At 39.8% G+C, this 19,836-nt stretch overlaps 4 protein-coding genes across 4 annotated transcripts in view; 2 read left to right on the forward strand and 2 right to left on the reverse strand.

Annotated features, from left to right (window-relative positions):
- Positions 1-473: 473 nt before the first annotated feature.
- On the reverse strand, positions 474-8,672 carry syngr3a (synaptogyrin 3a). Its single transcript, XM_026366363.1, has 4 exons — positions 8,393-8,672; positions 6,181-6,415; positions 5,867-6,012; positions 474-4,811 (listed from the first exon to the last, which is right to left on the reverse strand). The coding sequence occupies exons 1-4, from the start codon at positions 8,492-8,494 to the stop codon at positions 4,605-4,607; spliced, it is 690 nt and encodes a 229-aa protein (XP_026222148.1). The 5' UTR covers positions 8,495-8,672; the 3' UTR covers positions 474-4,604.
- A 792-nt stretch (positions 8,673-9,464) lies between these two features.
- gfer (growth factor, augmenter of liver regeneration (ERV1 homolog, S. cerevisiae)) lies at positions 9,465-11,285 on the reverse strand. Its single transcript, XM_026360333.2, has 3 exons — positions 11,045-11,285; positions 10,318-10,532; positions 9,465-10,110 (listed from the first exon to the last, which is right to left on the reverse strand). The coding sequence occupies exons 1-3, from the start codon at positions 11,258-11,260 to the stop codon at positions 9,948-9,950; spliced, it is 594 nt and encodes a 197-aa protein (XP_026216118.1). The 5' UTR covers positions 11,261-11,285; the 3' UTR covers positions 9,465-9,947.
- Positions 11,286-11,425: 140 nt separating this feature from the next.
- drg2 (developmentally regulated GTP binding protein 2) lies at positions 11,426-16,153 on the forward strand. The gene is made up of 14 exons (XM_026360321.2): positions 11,426-11,561; positions 11,780-11,867; positions 12,190-12,350; positions 12,440-12,529; positions 12,625-12,685; positions 13,078-13,168; positions 13,252-13,324; positions 13,493-13,583; positions 13,874-13,971; positions 14,103-14,179; positions 14,289-14,377; positions 14,489-14,547; positions 14,677-14,730; positions 15,831-16,153. The coding sequence occupies exons 2-14, from the start codon at positions 11,804-11,806 to the stop codon at positions 15,915-15,917; spliced, it is 1,095 nt and encodes a 364-aa protein (XP_026216106.1). The 5' UTR covers positions 11,426-11,561; positions 11,780-11,803; the 3' UTR covers positions 15,918-16,153.
- A 560-nt stretch (positions 16,154-16,713) lies between these two features.
- myo15aa (myosin XVAa) overlaps positions 16,714-19,836 on the forward strand; it is a 43,864-nt gene continuing 40,741 nt past the window's right edge. The window contains exons 1-2 of the mRNA XM_026354822.1: positions 16,714-16,871; positions 17,731-17,916. Of these exons, the coding sequence (XP_026210607.1) occupies positions 17,905-17,916 (12 nt within the window). The 5' untranslated portion in view covers positions 16,714-16,871; positions 17,731-17,904. The remainder of the gene's footprint in view (positions 16,872-17,730; positions 17,917-19,836) is intronic.

The raw sequence follows: 19,836 nt of genomic DNA on the forward strand, positions 1-19,836 counted from the left end.
ACATTGCTGTCTTCCTAAGGTCCAGCTTCATTTTTAACCACTGTACTTATGATGTTTTTAGGGTTTGAGTTCGACTGAGCTGGAGAAACATTTCTCCCTTAGCAATAGCCCATTTATTTATTTATTTTCTGTTTTAATCTTTGAGGTTTGAGAAAAGCAGATTTGATAAAACCAAACTGATCTGAAATACAGTTCAGACATCCTTAACGTTAGAAACGGATATTATCTGCTAACAATGTGTTCTAATGCTAGTTAACCATTTTATTATTAGAAAAACAAACAAGGTATCGACACCAAACCTCTGATGGTTTATGTTCCACAGGCATTTTACAGTACATGATCTGCAACTGGCGTTTAAAAACTCTCCAGTGGCTCTCAGTGGTAAAATTACAGATCACATAACACCTAATATCACTGTCATCACAGTTTATTTACAGTAGTTGAGTGCATTTCAACTTCCTGTGGTTCTAGTTTGCAGAGTACACGTATATAACTGGTAATAAAAATGTATCCTTTGCCTAATACACGTAAACTGATTACTTGTACTTGTAAATTGCTATTTTAAAGTCATTACTTCATAAGAAAGCAGGTTTTTAAATTTGAGGTATAGAAAACAAACGATAAAGTAATTTTTTAATGGTTACAGTTTGTCCACATGAGCACTTTGCTGCTTCTAGTGAATAATATTATTATACAATAACAAAAACACACTCACACATTAAAGTGAGGGACAGAAACAGGCAGTCCAAAACATGTTTTCTTTTTTATTGGAGTGACGGTCAGACTGCAGTCCAGAAATATCCAGGAAATAGACAGTGACACACACCTGTGTACACAGCGATTTTACACTGAAGTGGTCGAACACCTCCAGAGCAGGAAGAAACACGTTAAAGGAGTAGCCTGCTATAAAATCAGTGTTTACTTATATGTTGGTCGATGAAGTTAAATTTAATTTATTATCAATATAATGGGGGAGATATCAGAACATCCATGCAATGTAATTATACTGGAACCCCCCTACATACTGGATCATCACCTTTATTTATCCCAGTCTGACAGAACAACAGCGTGACAACATAAAGCTTTGAGTTTGGTGACGAGAGCCCCTTTAAGAGTGGTCAACAAAGAGTGCAATCTAGTTAACAAATGGTCACTTGTAGTTTTTATTTTATTATTATTTTCAGTATTACAGGACAAACCAGACCCTGGACAGCATCACACACAGGTTCCATTTACTTTATAACGTACTGAGTTTTACGATCAACCAATACCACGGTAGTGTACATGGGCCAGTGCACAAAACACAGAATGCTTTTATTATTTTATCTACTACACTGAAGAGACAGAAGCACTGAGAACAATAATACAACCTGTTCTGACAGTAGCCCACACTACCTAACAGCCCCCAGTAGAGCCCAATAACCCTTCCACAGTTCACGGGTTAGTAGCAGCCAGATAGACCCCAACATGTAAAGAACTGTACTGGTGTTTTTTCATATTTTAGAGACGTTAGATTAACACTAACCATAAGATTTTAAACTGACATCTGTTATTAGTAAAAAAAAAAACTATAATTTATATTTAATTTATGCTATTATGAGTCCAGTGTTTTATAAGAATATGAAAAATGTTAATGTTATGGATATTATCATATTGACTTGAGGCATCAATGCGCATGTGTCGTAGCTCATTTTAAAGCTTAGTGATCATCTTGTGGATTGATTTCAATTGATGATGTTATTCACGTCTTGTTAGTCAGAGGATAAAGCATGAAAAAACACAAAGTGTTGCCCTTTAACTGCACCTACAGGACCCCAGCACACTTCAGAGAACCTGAAAGCACTGGAAATGAATCCAAACAAAATCCTCACAGAGAAATAGTCAATGCTGACGTAAAGTTCTACTATATGATCACTTAGTTTAAAAAAACAAGTGCTCACTGGACTACAGAGGAATTATTACCATTAGAATTCAATTTTATTTGCATTTAAAGTGATTTCTCTCCAACTTTATGACTTGTGCATCTTTTATTTATGATCTTAAAACCCTCTCATGATGATAATAATAATAAGAATGATATTAAATCACTTCACCACTGTTTTTTGTGTGACCTCTCTAAGGGAGAAATATCTTCATATATCATTTTTTCCTCAGAAGCCTTGAAATACAGACACACACACACACACTCTTGAGCACGTGTACGTGCGACCAACAACACCGTGAGACAGAGAGAACATCAGCAGAAGCAAAGATTTAGTTTGGCTGGAGAATCTCACTTTGTAAAAATGATGAAAACATCTGGGACTCAACTCAAGAATTACACTGTTTTCAATATATAATAAGTTTTATACAAGAATTTCATGCAGTATTATTATTATTATTACAGGATTATTTAAAAAGGGAGAGACCCACTTGTCCTGCTGCAGCACTACCTTCTGTGGTCTGCAGAGGGCGATGTTCGGAGGGGTGTCGCCCTAACTTGTTTCCTATTTGGCTCAACTCATCAGAAAAAGCTCTTTGTTCAAGGAAATTAACTTTAATGCACCACAAAATTTAAGCGACGACACACATTCGCACATTTTCACATGAACGCAGATCTGTCCGTCTCTCTCTCTCTCTCTCACACACACACACACACACACACACACACACACTCTCTCTCTTTCTCATACACACACACCAAAACTACAGATTGACTGATGGAGAGTGAACCACAACACAGACACTGCTACACCGATGTAGTTGGCATGGTTACTATCTACATCAGGGCCCTTAGTGACCCACATCTATCCAACTCTGTCCCTGTCACCATAGCAACAAATTCTGACCCCTCTACCAGGATCCCAGGATCAATTAATTATCTCACGATCCTTAAACATCCCACAGACTTTTTTCTTTTGCCTGAGACTTTACTGAATCCTCCAATAGCTCGACCTCCTTCTCTGAATAAAAGCTCGCCCCCCCCCCCCAGCTCACCTTTATAATTACATTAAAATCCTATAGACATTAACAACATACTTTAGTAATGTGTAATCAGAAAACAGCAATAAGAACACAGGGCAGTTTGGCAGCTTCTAAAACGTAAACATAAAGAGACCTGACGTCGCCCAGAATCTCCCCATTTCCCCCATTTTACACACACAACACTCAGCGTAGGACACTGTCTCAAATAACACACTACACACAGCACAGTCCCGGGCATCATGGACGAATGAAGAGACAACGGCCCCCGGCACAAGTTGATTTTGTGGTTACTTCATGTCACACTGTAGTTGTTTAGTGTCTTTTTATGTCTCTTAAGATACGTTCTGAGTGTCTAAGTCTTCATTTTGGATCTCTGTAACATTGTTTAGAGTCTCTTTCTTGTCATTTTGTGTGATTTATAATTGTTTTCTGTGTCTTTGGAGTTGTTTTTGGAACCATTGCAGAGTGTTTAGTCTTTATTTATTTTTATTTGATTGACTTTCCAACATGAGAAGTTCAAAGTCACTGTAAAAACTCTCCTCTCTCAATAGGCCTAGTGAGTAATCCGTCCATACGTGACACAGAAAGTCAACAGACTGAATAGTGGTTTTTCCCAGTGAATCATGGGAGAGATCAACCTGCACGATCTGAACCCTGTACTCATATATGTCCTCCCGTCAGATGCTTTATTATAACTCGCTCCATTATATAAAGGAAGACAACAAATATTAGAGATTAAAGAAAAAAATGTAGCTAAAACATAAAAGTGAATGAAATCAGCATTTGTTCGACGTAACATCCTTCTCTTTCAAACTTCACCAGGTGAGCTCAACAGCTTCAGTGCGTCACATTCGCCTGAGATTTGTTAGTACAATTCAAAAGGACTAGTATGTCATTTGAGACAGTGCCTAAATTGATCTAGTCTGACAGTAACTAGTCTACCTATAGTACTATAATATATCTACGAGTGTGAGATATTGCACTTGCTCACAAAACTTGTGTTTTTTTTTTTACAGCATGTGGAAATCTACTAAATTAAGTCACTGCCTGAGACACACAGTACAGTATGGCACTTAGTTGATCTCTAAGTCTGGAAACATGCAGATCAGTACACATGATCACTTTTAACTGCAGCAGGAAAAATAATGTGGCTAAAAAAACTGGTCTGAAAGAGGATTCGACATTTAAATGAATGAAAAGAATAAGATGACGGTGCTGCACCTGCACTATATTTAGTATCTAATACTGCTTTGTAGTGGATTTATGCACTTGTTGCTCCCGTAATCTCTCTTTTCTTGTTGACGTTGTGTTTGAATACTACAAAGTGGCCTCCTCTCCTACATCTCCTTCTCTTGTTTTGTGGTTTTCTGATCTGAGGACACCGGCTTTGATAAACTAGGAGGTTTGATTTCACCCTACAGGTCTAGAAAAGTGCAGATAAAGCTGGAATGTTTAGGAAGGAAAGGAAACCAGAGGAGGAAACAAAGAAGGAGAGGCCGTTTCTGTTTAACAACTGTTAAAACTCAGCCCAGATCGACACATAAATAACTGCACGTGGAACATCACAGAGAGACTTTTTCTTGAACTTTTCTTCTTATTCACCTCCCAACATTTCCATTTCACCCTCAGGTCTGTGGTGTCTAGTAAATGGGAACCTGGTATGTGGGTGCTGTGTTGTTCTCGGTGAACGGTGGGCTCTGGTACGTCTCTGTGGTCTCAGTTGTGCCGCCTGGTGAATTGGAGGGGTACGGCTGGGTGGGCGCGCCTCCATCCATGTGTTCTGTGGTGAACAGGGTCATGTCTGTGCCGATCAGATACTTCTGGACCGCACGCACTGTCAGACCAGCCTGGAGGAACAGGAGGGGAGAGAGGGAGAGGAGAGCACCAGTCAAGGTGTAGTTTAGATTTCACAACCGTCAGTTAGCATAGCTTAGCACAAAGACTGGAAACGGTGGGAAACTGTTAGCCTGGCTTTGTCCAAAAGTGCCTAAAAAGGTACTTTACTGCACGTTCTACTTCAACGCTTCACTCAAGTTGAAGCACAAAGTATGTGAAGTATAAAAGAGTAAGAAACTGTTAATGCCGGTTTTGTATATGTTCCAGTCTGATGCAGATTTGTTCCAAATGTGCCTTATAAATATATTTACTGCAGAAATCTAAAATGTTCAGGTGGATAATACATAATTATGAATTATAATTTGTTATTTGCTGTTTGTACCTCCCATCACTGGGAGCAAACATTTCAATAGTGAATTATTAGTTTTATACTGATGAGTTTTGAATGTGATAGTAGATTGACTTAGAGATAGTGTTATTTTAGAAATAACATTGTTTTCAGCACGTTAAACATACCTGCAAAGGGTTTCTAATGATAAATTAGCCTTTTAAACCAATAAAATTGCATTAACAGACACAACGTGCCACTGGAGCACACGACTAACGTTTGCTTATAATAGTTCTCTATTTGCCTGTGTAGATATTTGTTTCCTTTATTTACATTAACAGTGTCTTTTCCTGGTTTCTGTGTAAAATCACTCATTAGCTTTAGCTTCATATTTAACAGACAAATCTGAGAGTGGTTTTGTCTATTTCACTAAATGTTTCCACTCCAGCCTAAACAAAGCAGAGTGCGTCTGCTCAGACAAAGATGATGACGCCTCTAAATCAAAAAACACTGCTAGAAATAAGAAACATGACTCAGCAGATACACGACCAGATTCTCATCCTTAGTTTCTGGATGAGTTCCTGTTTGCAGTTCAGGTCATGGATGGATCAGAGAGGCCTGAGGCCTCATCCTGTGGTGTTCAGCCTCAGTCCAGGTGATGTTCAACTATTTAAGTGAAGACTTTGTGTATTTACAGCATCTGTTTTTTTGCATGTGTGTGTAGATGCACGTTCATACCCAGGTGATTATGGAGAAGAAAGAGAAGGCGATAGCTGCCCGGGCTGCGTCCGCCCCCTGGTTGAGTGGCAGCTCATCCGCTGTGGTCCGAGACCACTGATTGGCCAGGAAGCAGAAACTTACGAAGTACAGGAAGGTCCAGAAACCTGCCAGGACCCAGCAGAACGACAACACTTTGTTACAGCAGAGAGAAGCAGACAGAAACACACACAGCGTTTCTCTAATCTTTGTTCCTATCAGAATCTCTTTCATGTCAGTTTACAGGTTTCATTTCCTGTCTTTCAAGCGTCTGTGTGTAAATATTTTCTCCTCACCTGAGAAGCCAATCTCGAGCATCACCGCCTTCTTCCTGTCTTTGACGGAGCTGATGGAGGAGAACTTGTAGTCGAGGAGGAAGAAGAAGGAGCACGCCAGAAGCCCCACCAGGCCCACGAACACGCCGTAGTTACAGGCGTCTGCGTTCTTGTTGAAGACACAGTGGAGGCGCTCGCTGCCCATGTTGACATAACCCTCGTTCACGATGGACGCAAAGACCACCAGGGAAAATATCTGAGGCGTGGAGTGAGGAGAAGGATTGTTGAAATGATTTCACGTGCTTCATGTTATCACGACGTCTTGAACACACGCAGACACACAAGAGGTGGACGCTTCACTTCCCCTCAGGAATCATATAATCCTGAGCTAATGTGTTCACCAATGAGGAAGTGTGCTGGATAACGCTAGAAACCTGTTCCCCCCTTTAGTTTCATCCCATTTTTGAATACTGTGTGTGATCTCTGTCTTCCTCCCTCCCTCAGTTCTGGACCGGCACGCTGACACCGATCAGCTGACTAACACTGGATGGCAGAATAGGGCCATGTGACACACACAGAAACGCGCTCACACTCGGGGGTTTGGGTCATATGATGGCGGAGGAGCACACAATGGGAAAATGTCAGGTTCAAATTAGAACCTGATCACATGAGCAGATACACTGTAAAACACCCAACAGGAGCTTAGTGGACTGAACTGAGCTTTTCTCGCTAACATCACAGAAATGTTTTGGTTACTTTAAGTTAACTCAGCTGAAAATGTCAAGTTTTTGTTTTCAGATCCATCCAGAAGTTAGAAATATGAACTGTACTGACTTGATTTAGAGTTTAATAAATGAACTGCTGCTGATTTTAAAGGACATAAACAAACTTAGCCTGCATCGCTGCAGATGATTGTTCCTCATGTCAGAGTAAAAACTTTATTTCTCTATGCAGCAGGAGAATATTTTCAGTTTATTAAGCTGAATAAATGTAAAAAGATCGGCAGTGTACACACTGAGGAGATTTTAATAAAGTAGTAAAGCTGTTTATGCTTAAAAACAAACCTTCAGTGATTTCATCGGTCAGTTATAATCAATAATTTCCGTGTCCCTCCTCTACCTGCTTTCAATTTGCTTCATACTTTGATATTTTTGCACCTTTATCAGTAGAAATCTGCTGCAGAATTTACCGTACATAAAGTCAACTGAGATCTATTTAATTTATAGTAATGTGTTGACAGAAAGGACATTTTTCTGCACAGTACTTTCAGTTTGTCTAAAATAAAAACAGTACTTTCACTTTCTAGGCTCAGTAAAGAATCTTTTTCATGCACCTGAAATATAGTGAATCCACATTTAAAGGTTTTGAGCATTGATGGGAAAATACAACTGACATCAAACAGATCAGCCAGGATATTTTTAAAATGTCTGATGTGGCCTGGTGGGTTTCCCTGTAACAGAATCACATCCACATTAGAGTCAAACCGGTCTAACGTCATCACCTACATCAGAAAAACCTAAACTAATGTACCTGAAATGATAATACACCCTCACGTCCTTACACACATGTCCCCTCTGCTAAAAAAGACCTTCTGTGTGTCACCTAAAGGTGATGCGTTACATCAAACGTCAGGGCACGACGCGTCCCCGCGGCCCTGCGTGCGTAATGATGCTCACGGACCAATCACAGGTGGGATGACGGACGACGACCGTTTCATGGTAAATCAGCAAAATCATTAAGTGGGAAAATGGCTTTACATTAGAAATGTACGTGAATCGTGCCGTTTTAGATCCGTCGAAGATAAATAAACACGGTCACCAACAGTGGGGGCGACGAGCCGCAGCTTTGCGGCTCTTTCTCATTTGCTCCAGTCTACTGCGCATTTGAACCTTATTAACAGCTGCAGGTGATTGAAGAGCGACACGGGCGGAGTGATGCTGCCTCAGAAAACATCTGGAGTGAGATCGGTGTCATGGTCAGGGTGTCAGATGACCACCAGGCCCTGGTTACACCCTGTGGGACACGTTTCTGCAGAAATACGCCGCACATAAACATCATTTCACGGGTTCCGTTCACACACCCTGCGGATCAATCATCGGTGGATTTGCAGGTCTACATTTGCAGGGAGAACACGTCACGGGAAGGAACGACAACACAGAGGACCCCCCCCCACCCACACACACACACACACACACACACACACACACACACACACACACACACCAGCTCTCACCCACGACAGCACTCTGAGGATGGTCTGCGGCTGTTTGGCGAAGGTGATCGGGTCGATGGTGGAGCCGGCCCGGCCCGCTCCGAACGATCCCACTCCGTCCATCGTCGGTCGCTCTCTCTGTGCGCTCCTCGCGGCTCCACGCTCCCGGCTCCACGGCAGGATGGATGCTGCTCAGCTGCTGTAGGGACGGGTTTTGCGCGCACCCAGAGGCGCGCGGCCAGACGCACCGAGTGAGGGGAGCGCGCAGGACCGGTGTTATGTCGAGATTTGCATCCCTGGCATCTAACAGTGGGTCTCAAATAAGAGGGGATGCAGATCTCGGCAGCTGAGAATTAATAATAATAATAATAATTAAACCATTAAAACCTTTTTTTTTACCATTAGACGTCTGATATATATTTTTTAAATAGGCCTTTTGAGAATTTAATCAAATAAAGCTGCAGTTTTTGGACGATTCTCGACTAAAATGCTGCTTGATAATTAAATTTAGCTTCATATACACTGAAAAACACTGATCACACAGATCTCGGCACGGATGCAAAACTCTGCGTAACACTGGTGGTGCCCGCGTCATGGACTGTGGTGTTCCTGTGACTAATGATGACAAACTGTTTCTAAACTGTAAATCATCATAGAGGAATTATCTAATGTAGGAACAGCTCTGATGGAGCTGGACCTTTCATGTGTTTAATGTGTTTTTACTGCATAAACCTAGAATCTGTCAAAAATACAGTCGTCAGTCTTTTTGTAAGTCTGTCATCAACTGTTTAAGTCGTTAAATTACAGATGTATTTAGTCCATATTTAGATTTTCTTGTTCTTGTACTTGTGCTGGTGTTTGAGTCTGTGCCAATCAAATAGTAAACTGTTCAATAAAAATCAGAAAATGTATCCCACATTTGGTCAGCAAGTGACCAAAGTGTCTGAAAGCTGTAATGTTCAACACAAAGTGTGTGATTATCCAAATATAAGCTACAGAAATATTAAAATAAGAGAAGCTACCATAAGAGATTAGGAGCAGTAGAAAGCAGAGCACTGCTGAATATCACAAGGCCAGAAAATCTGCAAAGAAGTACTCTTCTAAATTACTTATTTAATCAGTGGAAGTACCGCATTCATGCACTAATCTATACTCCATTATTTTTACTCTTTATTTTTCTAATGTCCAAATAAATACAGTAAATGAGCAACAACAGTAATAATGGAAAATGGCCATGACAAGTTACAGGAGGCCAATGTGGCGTCAACGACCAAAAACACATCATGAAATAGAGAAACACAGGAAAACAATCACTTTGGAGAAGTTGTAATCAACAAACATTGGTTGTGTTCTTTAATTTAACAAATAATGGAAATAATTTCATTAGAAAGTAAATGATGCAAACGAATGAACCTAATCTACAAACTGTGTTAAAGCTAAACTATTCTGTGACATCACTCTTAAAATATGAAAATAATTACATATAACTAATAACTTGAAAATAGTTTTTTAGATCAGTCATATAAAGCAGGACATGAACAGCTCCACGTTTTCCTCTCATCATTCAGCTCAACACTCAATCGCAGGAACCATCTTTCCATCCATCTCTCCACCTCTCATCCACACGGGCGCAGTCGAACTCAGGCTTGCCGAGCCGGACGTTGACGTCATTATGGAGGCGACAGAGCCACTGAGAGAGAGCGTGGCGACAGCTGGTGTCCGGCTGATTGGTTTTTAACCTGTGGAGAGGAAGAGATGTCATGTCATGTTATCTAACAGCTTATAAATACGTGAATGGTGATCACTACTGAACAGGCCTGATGGTGCCTGGGGGTCAAAGCCTCTACATAAAGGGAGTGCTTATATGTTTTTACATAATTTATACTGCATTTTTTTAAACTAGTGCACTACATTCAATCAGTTCATCAAAAGCTCCTCATACAAACCTGCCCCTGAGGTCTTCCGCACATTCATTACATGGAAAAAACTTAGAGAAGAGGTTGATGAACTGCCCCATCTCTTGCTGCTGGGTGGTAGACGGCTGGTCGGGGTAATACGCTGCCATGGTGTGGAGGAACGACCACGTGTTACGCCCCAGCTCTTCCCTGTCCAGTGGACACTGAGGGTCTTGTTGTGGCTCTAACTCTGCTGCTTGGGCCCCCTGGAGATTTAAAAGAGACTCAGCAGAGGTAAGGAGCCAAATCCGTGATGTATGTTGTGTGGTTGTGGATGATTTTAGTATATTAATAGTAAAATATAAAATCATCCTTAGGAGGAACTATTTTGTTTATGCATTCACTGATTTCTTTTATGTACTCTAGAAGCCAACTTTAACTATTTCCACTTGTAGTGAAGTACTTTATTGGCAAGTACTCACACTTTCTTGAATATTGAGCTGCTTTTATGGCATTTTACAGACTAAATAACTAGTCAGGTTATAGAGAAAACAACCTGTAGATGAACAAGACTAAGTTACAGTTCGACACATTTCTGCACTTCATTCATATTTTACAACAAGCATCATTAAAACACAGATTAAGAAGCTCCACAGTCACATTTTAAACCCATACCATGTTATAAATCATACTTTAGTTAGGAAAGCATAAAAGTAAATATGATTATAAAAGTCTTATTCCCATATTTCCTGGAATAAGCCCTCCACCCTCATGTCACCTGTGCAGCAGCAGCTGTCGTCTGTTTCTTCTGAAGCTTCATCCACGATTTAAAGTCCGTACAAGCCCTGCATGGCTTCTTCTTCACCTCCCCGCTCTGCAGCTGCTCTTTACCGGGGCCATCCTCCGGTGGTCTGCCGGTCACCGCAAACGGAAACCCGTCAAACCCGGGCGGATTGGAGGCTGATGGTCCCGTCGGTGCTGTGGGCGCAGCCATGTTCGCTCTCTGTACTATTTAATAACAGACTAACAGGCAATATCGATCTAATACGAGGAGCGTCTGATTGTTGACATGACACCACCTGTGAACAGACACACCGTCGCTATTTAATATTATAAATTAAAAACATTATTAGGCCGAATACTTCCCCACTAAATCGCGATTTACACAAACAAGGCTGAAGTTTCTTTAGAGTGCTTGACCTTGTTTCCACCGGACCCTTGACAGGAACGGAACGTCTTCCGGTTGGTGATGTCAGTAGTCGGTGCATGCTGTGGAGTGTAGCGTCTGTCTAAGTGTAAATTTCTATAGTTTTACTGTATTTTAACCAGTTGACATTTTCTGTATTTTATGCAGATACCCATCTGAATCTAAATTTGTTGACTCTCTGCTTTTGTTGCGGTTTATCATTTGTTGAGTGTCACTGTCCGCTGGTTAGCCGAGCGGCTAACAAAGCTAACGCCTGTGTAGTGACACGTTTCTTTTTTATTTTTATTTCTTTCTTTAATCGTGTAGCTGGAACAAAACTGAACAGACACCATGGGGATCCTGGAGAAAATCGCCGAGATAGAGAAAGAAATTTCTCGAACACAGAAAAATAAAGGTAGAAGTGATTAATGTTATGGCTAACTATTGGCTACTTCATGAAAGTACCCAGGTGTGTGTGTGTGTGTGTGTGTGTGTGTGTGTGTGTGTGTGTGTGTGTGTGTGTGTGTGTGTGTGTGTGTTTGTGTGTTTGTGTGTGTGTGTGTGTGTGTGTGTGTGTGTGTGTGTGTGTGTGGAGAATCCCCAGCTGACACCGTAAATATAAGTTTCCACCATATTCAAAGGACCCATTCTCCACTTGGATTCCAGACTTGCATTAACATATTTGAATTTACTGTACTCTAAATAATAAACCTAAAAATATCAATCTACCTTTCCAGCCACTGAGTACCATCTAGGTCTGCTCAAGGCCAAGCTAGCCAAATACAGAGCTCAGCTTCTGGAGCCCTCCAAGTCAGCGGGGGCCAAAGGCGAGGGCTTCGATGTCATGAAATCAGGAGACGCTCGTGTTGCTCTAATCGGTTTCCCCTCTGTGGGTAAGGTACGTCACCAGTTCCTCCCTTTTCTATCCATATCTTTCTGTGTTTAAACACAAACATAATAAAGAGCTCAACCTGCTGCTTCCTGCAGTCCACCTTCCTTAGTTTGATGACATCAACGGCGAGTGAAGCTGCTTCCTATGAGTTCACGACCCTCACCTGCATACCTGGTGTGATAGAGGTAACCATGCACATCAGCCTCTATGTGTTTACTCACATTCACAGTTTCAAACATTATGTCACTGTTTGGCTTGTGTATTATTTGTTGCTCCTCAGTACAAAGGTGCCAACATCCAGCTGCTAGATCTGCCTGGAATAATTGAGGGAGCTGCCCAAGGTACGCTCAGCTTCCATGTTGTTGCTTTTTGTTTAAAACTAATGTGAGCAAGAGCTGTGGATTTATATACAATTGGGTATTTGTGATTTATAATTTTATTTATTAATGATTAAAAATGTTTAAATGTTATATTACAAGTGCAAAATTCTGCAGACAGGATTTTAACAGGACCCAAACACCTAAACATTTCATGCCAATTTATTTATTCTATGGGGTTTTTTTTGTTTTTGTATTTATACTTTAACTTGTTCTCACTGATTTTATACAGTTTTCTATATCCTGTTGATAGTGATGCTCTGTATATAAAGTTCATTATTGATAATAATACTATTATTATTATACAGATGTAGCTTCTTAGTGACTATGATACATTAATGCTTGACCCTTTATAGGTAAGGGTAGAGGTCGGCAGGTCATTGCTGTTGCCAGGACAGCAGACGTTGTCATCATGATGTTGGATGCTACAAAAGGAGATGTTCAGAGGTGTGTGTTGCTTTGTTTTTGTGTGCAAAAGAGCTTTGAGGGTAGAAATATTTTGCTTTTAACTTAAATTAAAATCTTTCCAGAGCACTTCTAGAAAAAGAGTTGGAGTCTGTGGGCATTAGACTCAACAGGACGAAACCAAATATTTATTTCAAGGTACAGTTTCCATTTTCCTCATGTTGTTTATAATAAAGAGACCATGAGAGACCACAGTTTCATGTAGATCAGGATGTTGGTTTTGGACATATGATACAAAACATGTTTTTAAATTGTTTAAAATCACGTTAAGGCTCATCATAATGTCCTTCATTGTCTCTCCTGTAGCCCAAGAAAGGTGGTGGCCTCTCCTACAACTCCACAGTTCCTCTCACCCAGTGCTCAGAGAAGCTAGTTCAGCTCATCCTTCATGAATACAGTATCCTTCACACGATCTCTGCCTTTGTCTTCCCGCAACTGAGGTTCCTGTCAGTGTTTAAATGTGCAGAAAATCAGGGAAAGTTTCAGCCTGTGTCCATCTAGAAAGTTTAATTCTAAACTAGATTAGAGTCCAAATGCATGAAAAAGTTTTTAGGTATTTTATCTCAAAGGTGTGATTGTGTCTCTCTGTTCTATGCTCTTCATACCTATCACTGTAATCTCTATGAATTTCATGCGGTAATGACTCACAGTAGCCTCCGGCTGATTTCTTTAACGCATTCTCCTCAGAAATCTTTAATGCGGAAGTCCTGTTCAGGGAGGACTGCACACCAGATGACTTCATTGACGTCATCGTCGGAAATAGAGTTTACATGCCTTGCCTATACGTACGTACCTCTAAAAATGTTGCTATTTAAAAGCATCCTCCTTTGTTTTTTAAGAATCCAAAGATGTTTTTAGTTTTTTTTCTCACCCAAAGAAAACATAGTATAAAGTGTCTTGTTTGTATAATTTACAGGTGTACAATAAGGTGGATCAAATCTCCATTGAGGAAGTTGACCGCCTGGCTCGGAGACCTCACAGTGTTGTCATTAGGTGTGTGAATGACTGTAGTTATGACTGAAAGCTACAATTGTACAATGTCAGTTGTCCATAAGTGAGTTAAATTGATTTCTCCTCTTCTCTGTGCATGTGCATACTTCAGTTGTGGCATGAAGCTGAATCTGGATTACCTGCTGGAGAGACTATGGGAATACCTGGCTCTGATCTGCCTTTATACTAAGAAACGAGGAGGTACACACACACACACACACACACACACACACACGTTCCCCTAATCACCACATCAATCTGTCCCTTGAGTCCAGTCATTGTTAAGTTGTTAATTTCTTATGTTTTCATTAGAACGCCCAGACTTTAATGATGCCATCATAATGAGAAGAGGAGCGTCTGTAGAACATGTGGTATGTAAAACAGACACATGTCAAGATAAACATAGTTTTAGAACAATTATACACGGAGTCAGCTTAGTTATGTTATAGTTTTATTGATATAAAATAATATAATGTCATAAATGTGCCTCTCCCTTTCAGTGCCATCGAATCCACAGAACCTTAGCGAGCCAGTTCAAATATGCCCTCGTTTGGGTAAGTACATGTTCAGAGCAATGACCTGCAGAAACTTCACTCATTGTCCAATAAACTGTTTGCACTGATGCTCTCGTGTTGACTTGTGCACCTGAATAAACAATAACAGTAGATGTTGCAGTAATGTGAATCCAGCTTACATAAAGGAGAGTTATGTACGCGACTAAAAGTAATTCAGTGCACTGGAAGTTATCCATCTGGGATTATAATTAATAGGGACAACACCTTTTCTTAGCTGTTATTTAAGTACAGATGCATTAACAGAAGGTGTCAAATTAGACATTTGTCTGTCAAGCATTTGATAAAGACATAAAGTTTGTTTTCGTATTAGCTAGTTAACTATCTTAACATCTTTTAATCTGTTAATTCCCTCAATTATAACAAACTATACCTCTGCAAAACATGTTAATATACTCTAACAGTTGCTGCCAAGTTAAACACAATAGGAAAACTGAACAGTGCTGCTGTTACTACTGTAGCCACCAGTATTTGGAAGTGTTTGTAATAGAATTAAAAGCCTATAATGAATGTTGTCACCCTTTCTAATTCCACTTATATCTACAATGATAAAAACACTTATGCTATGTGATTATTGTACCAGTGTTTGCAATATTAAGCTAATTCCCACTGTCTACTGGGTGCCAGATATAATAATACACACAAAATACAGGTATATTTTGAGTATGCTCTAGAAAATAATACATTATACATATTTACATTGCAAAAGTTTTTGTGCAATTGTTAATCCCACAAATAAACGAATGAAATGTCAACACTCGAGAATATATAGAGATGTATAGAAATTGAGAGGGTGTATTTACACTGACTGCACTTTAGCTTCGTTAAACACAGCTGGTAAACTGGTTTAGATAGATTTAAAAGTCTCTTTTGTCAGTTCTTGTTCGATGTATGTTGTATTGTGTTTATCATTATACATGAGAGGCAGTTTGGATCTGATTCAGAGGACGTAACACATTTCATTTTTATGCTTCATGCATAAATGCAATTACTTCTGCATATGTAAAACAATGAATACAGTTTATTTTTGTAACACAAGGCTCTTGTTCTAGTTCTGAACCGTGTTGTCTGTTGGTTTTCAGGGAACCAGTACCAAGTACAGTCCACAAAGAGTTGGCCTAACGCACGTCATGGAGCACGAGGACGTCATCCAGATTGTAAAGAAGTAAAACGAGAGTTTAAATGAGAAACAAGTACTGTACAGTAGAAACACGGCAATTACAAATAGCTGCCATTCTTATTTTGTATATGATAATTAACAAAACAAATAAAAACTGAAGAGACAGACCAGATTGGAGCTGGGAACAGGATCTGGTGTATTTTACCTTTGGATTAAGAGACGGAGACAAATGAGGGGAGAAATAAAGTCCATACAACATCACATAAGTCCTCGTGCTTATTTTATTAATTAATTTCAGCTGCATGTATAAGATGTAAACACATAGTGTAGTGGATTAATGACCTGTTTTTGGGAAGTGTAACAGAAGCAGACAAAGTGTTTTGCATCTTTTTTTGCACACGTCCATGTTTATAATGATATTTGCAATATTACAAATACCCTTCAGACATAAATGAGTTTCTTTGCCACCTCCTTCCTGTAAATTAATGTTTATAAATACTCTTTAACATTAATTAAAGCTTCACTTTTTTGATCATTTGAGGGGGAATTGAACAAACTCAATAATGAATGCAGCACTGACATCACCATTGAACTGAAGGCTAGCTAATGATGCTAACTTACCCATCCAGTTATGAAGCAGTATCATTGATGTTAAGATTCCGACAACATGGTCAAGTTCAAGTTTGACTCTACTTTCAATTCAGCTCAGGTGTTTTACTTCAAGTGCAAAAATCATGCTCTTTAGCTACCGTATGTATGTTATGTAGTGTGTTCACCAGCTAAGCTAGCTAGTTGCTAACTGTTTGCTACTTGTTGCCAGGCAACTGACGCTCACATCCGTTTTAGCTTGCTAATATGAGCGAGAAGCTAACTGATGCTAGCTGAGTTAATTCGTTAATGTTAAGAACAACCTGTCAGACAAGATGTTTATCACTGGCGTCAAGTTTCCTCATCACCTTTCTGTGTCCAAAAGTGTCGTGTTCTCATTAAATAATGCTTGTAGGTATGTATACACTTCTTTTATTTATGATTTATGTGGAGCAAAAGACATCTTCCCTGTTCAGGAGGTGAATACTAAGTGCTGAAGTACTACAAGATTAAAATATATACAAACATAATGTCCTATTGTTAAATGATGTACAGTGTATAAGTGTATTATGACTATAATTTCTTTAATGTGCATATTTAGTGTTGCAGGTTTCATAGTTATTATTTAGGATCTACAGAGTATCCAAAAGTTAAAGTAATAAACGTTGAGTTGAGAATGAAGAAGTACAACAATACCTCCTTAAATGTAGAGTAAAAGTAAGTAAGATGTAATTGCATAAAGTGCAAACACTTTAAAATTGTGCTGAAGTAACGTTACAGTATTTAAGTAAACATTAAATGAAGTAACAAGAGGTAAAACACATTTTAGACTGGAGCTTTAATAATGCTGCAAAACAGCCAGAACTACAACAACAACAACAACTACTACTACTACTACTACTACTGCAGTACATGTCCATATGAGAAGGTATTTTCCAGAGGCATGACTGGAGATTAGCTTGACCAATAATAGAAGTAATCAGTAAAAGTGCATCCTTCCACCTCACTGTAAGACGTTGTGTTTTATGAAAGTTGTCTCTTAGGTTCGCATCACACCCACCTTGATGCCCGCTCAGGTGAGAGCTATTAACCTCTGACCCCTCCCCACTGCCTCCATCCCTGCAGCCCTGCTGTTTGTGTCGCCGTCTCCAGCGCTCCACGGCACACTGACCGTTTTTCTTTCAGAAAGTATGGACTCCCAGCCAATGTTTCCTATTCACTCACGCACACAGAAGCACAATGGTACCATTAAATATTCACAAGCATCTCTTCAGTCTAGGTGAGGGGGGACCGAATGGGAGGCTTTGTGAGACAGGAAGAGCGAGAGGGGGCTGCGAGCCGACGCTGCTGTACTTAAAGATGCCTTAAAGATGTCTAGGAGTGAATCATGGGTGGAGAGAGTCTGCTTTGGAATAACATGAAGAGGAGAAGAATGATGGAGGGCTAACATGCAGAAAAAGGTACAGTTGACTAGGTGTGTATTGTGTGGAGCAGACATGACACTTGATGCTGCTTGGCTCCATATGGCACGGCTAAATGTGAGAGTGTGTGTGTGTGTGTTGGTGGCACATAATCAACAACTAGCTGTTTTTATTATATAAAACTAAAAGTTTTCCTGTAGTTTGTTGTTAGCAAACTACAGGAAACTGTGAACATAAAGTTTTAGAGTAACAGAAAACACAGTTTCTATCCTGACTATCAGCCGTTTAGCTCCTTATAAACAGATTCAGTGTTAACGTGGGAGTTTTCCAAGTGCAACCAGTTTAAGTTCAATTCATCCTTAGAACTCTTGTCACGGCAGTGTTATAACAATAATTGTGTGTTTTCAAATTTAATTCTGTGTACCGCATGACATACACAACCTAAGAGCTCATTTCACCTCAGTTAAACAGCAGTAACCACATGTCACATTTTATATCGCACTACAAAATGTACACATTAGCTCCCACCCCTTCTGGAAAAATAGTCATAATTTGGATATCAGACATGCAGCAATAGTCCTTGTCTAAACCCACTTTGAATAGTATTCAATGGCTTACATCAGTGTCTGACTGATGGGTTAGATGCTGATTAGTTTGTCTCTCCTGCCCTCTTCTGCTTCCTCCAGCTCATTACATGAAGCTGCTTCTCTCTGAACTGAGAATCCAAATACTGTACAGTATCTATCAATTTGAACTGTGAAAAACCATATACATAAAGACTCACTGAAGAGTGGAGCGTCCTACTTTGGTGCATTTCTTTTACAAGTAATAGTTTTCCCTAAATCAGACTGTAGAGGAATTAGTTAGATGCTTAATTTGAATTTAGCCAAATAATAATTTACCACTGTCAGACAGGGACAAAACAATGTGGACCACTACTGTGTTCATAGTGTACTGAGGTATTAAATCTCAGGAGTGTTATTAACAGCATTGCTATCGTAAGGATGTTAAAACTGTGACAACAGGTGACTCAGTGACTCAGCTTTAATTTTGGTGCATTATGGAGGGAGATGTTCAGTACTGACTGTTGAAGACAGATGTTTGATGTGTTGGCATATTTTTTTAGATTATTCTTATTCTTATTTTGTAGTCTGGTCATGTTCTTGTTCACTGATGTTTGTGTAGGAGATAAATCGACCCACTTATGAATCAGAGTTATGCATACACTTCAGTTGCTTCAGTTGTGATGTTTTGAAGAAAGGTTGAATCATTAGGAAGTGAACTGCTCTGACTCAGCATGTTGAGCCATTTAGTGACTTCACACACTCTTAGTTCCCAGTGGCTGCTTGCTACAAAATGGTGGAGTTTAACTAAACTTGATGATTTACACTCGTAGGTGATATGTGGGCTAACCTCCAGTCACATACTGTGTATTTATTTCTATTAGTCATGTTGTGGGCACTGGTTTAGGAACAAAAAAGTAATCTTAACGTGAATCATTAAAGTTTTAGATGAAGATTTAGTTTAAGGTCAGGCTTAGGAGACAGTGAAACATTTATTTATGTTGGTTGAGGTGAGGGTAAAACTGTGTGAGAGAGATAGAAATGTCTTCTTTGGACGTGTGTGTGTGTGAGAAAGAGAGAGAAGTCCTGATAAGGTTCTCCAACACACACACCACAGCCTTTTGTCTTTGCATGGGTTCCATAACAAATCACTCTTTAGCCCCTGACATTTGCCCACCACTGTGAGGAGACGATAGCATAATGTGAGTGTATGTGTGTGTGCTCCTACCATTAACGCCGAGTGGACCTGCCCAGTTACTGTACAGGTGCAGCATGTTTACCAAGAAACCTAATTGATGCATTACTAATGCAGGACTGATAGTAAGTAAATGTATAGCTGAGACTTTTGTCCTCTGACTATTGTACTATTGTACATTTGTACTGTACATGTACAGTA

Source organism: Anabas testudineus, chromosome 8 (assembly GCF_900324465.2).
Source record: "Anabas testudineus chromosome 8, fAnaTes1.2, whole genome shotgun sequence".
NCBI classification, from domain to species: Eukaryota; Metazoa; Chordata; class Actinopteri; order Anabantiformes; family Anabantidae; genus Anabas; species Anabas testudineus.

Bases quoted from the DNA above. Each gene is read 5' to 3' on its own strand.
- syngr3a (XM_026366363.1), bottom strand. From the start codon at position 8,494: ATGGACGGAGTGGGATCGTTCGGAGCGGGCCGGGCCGGCTCCACCATC. The intron at 6,416-8,392 runs GTGAGAGCTGGT...TCCACGCCTCAG, and splicing joins TCCTCAGAGTGCTGTCGTGG to ATATTTTCCCTGGTGGTCTT. The intron at 6,013-6,180 runs GTGAGGAGAAAA...GGGTCCTGGCAG, and splicing joins GCTCGAGATTGGCTTCTCAG to GTTTCTGGACCTTCCTGTAC.
- gfer (XM_026360333.2), bottom strand. From the start codon at position 11,260: ATGGCTGCGCCCACAGCACCGACGGGACCATCAGCCTCCAATCCGCCC. The intron at 10,533-11,044 runs GTGACATGAGGG...TTAAATCTCCAG, and splicing joins CGACAGCTGCTGCTGCACAG to GGGGCCCAAGCAGCAGAGTT. The intron at 10,111-10,317 runs GTTTGTATGAGG...TCCTCTCCACAG, and splicing joins GCGGAAGACCTCAGGGGCAG to GTTAAAAACCAATCAGCCGG.
- drg2 (XM_026360321.2), top strand. From the start codon at position 11,804: ATGGGGATCCTGGAGAAAATCGCCGAGATAGAGAAAGAAATTTCTCGA. The intron at 12,530-12,624 runs GTAACCATGCAC...GTTGCTCCTCAG, and splicing joins GCATACCTGGTGTGATAGAG to TACAAAGGTGCCAACATCCA. The intron at 14,731-15,830 runs GTAAGTACATGT...GTTGGTTTTCAG, and splicing joins TCAAATATGCCCTCGTTTGG to GGAACCAGTACCAAGTACAG.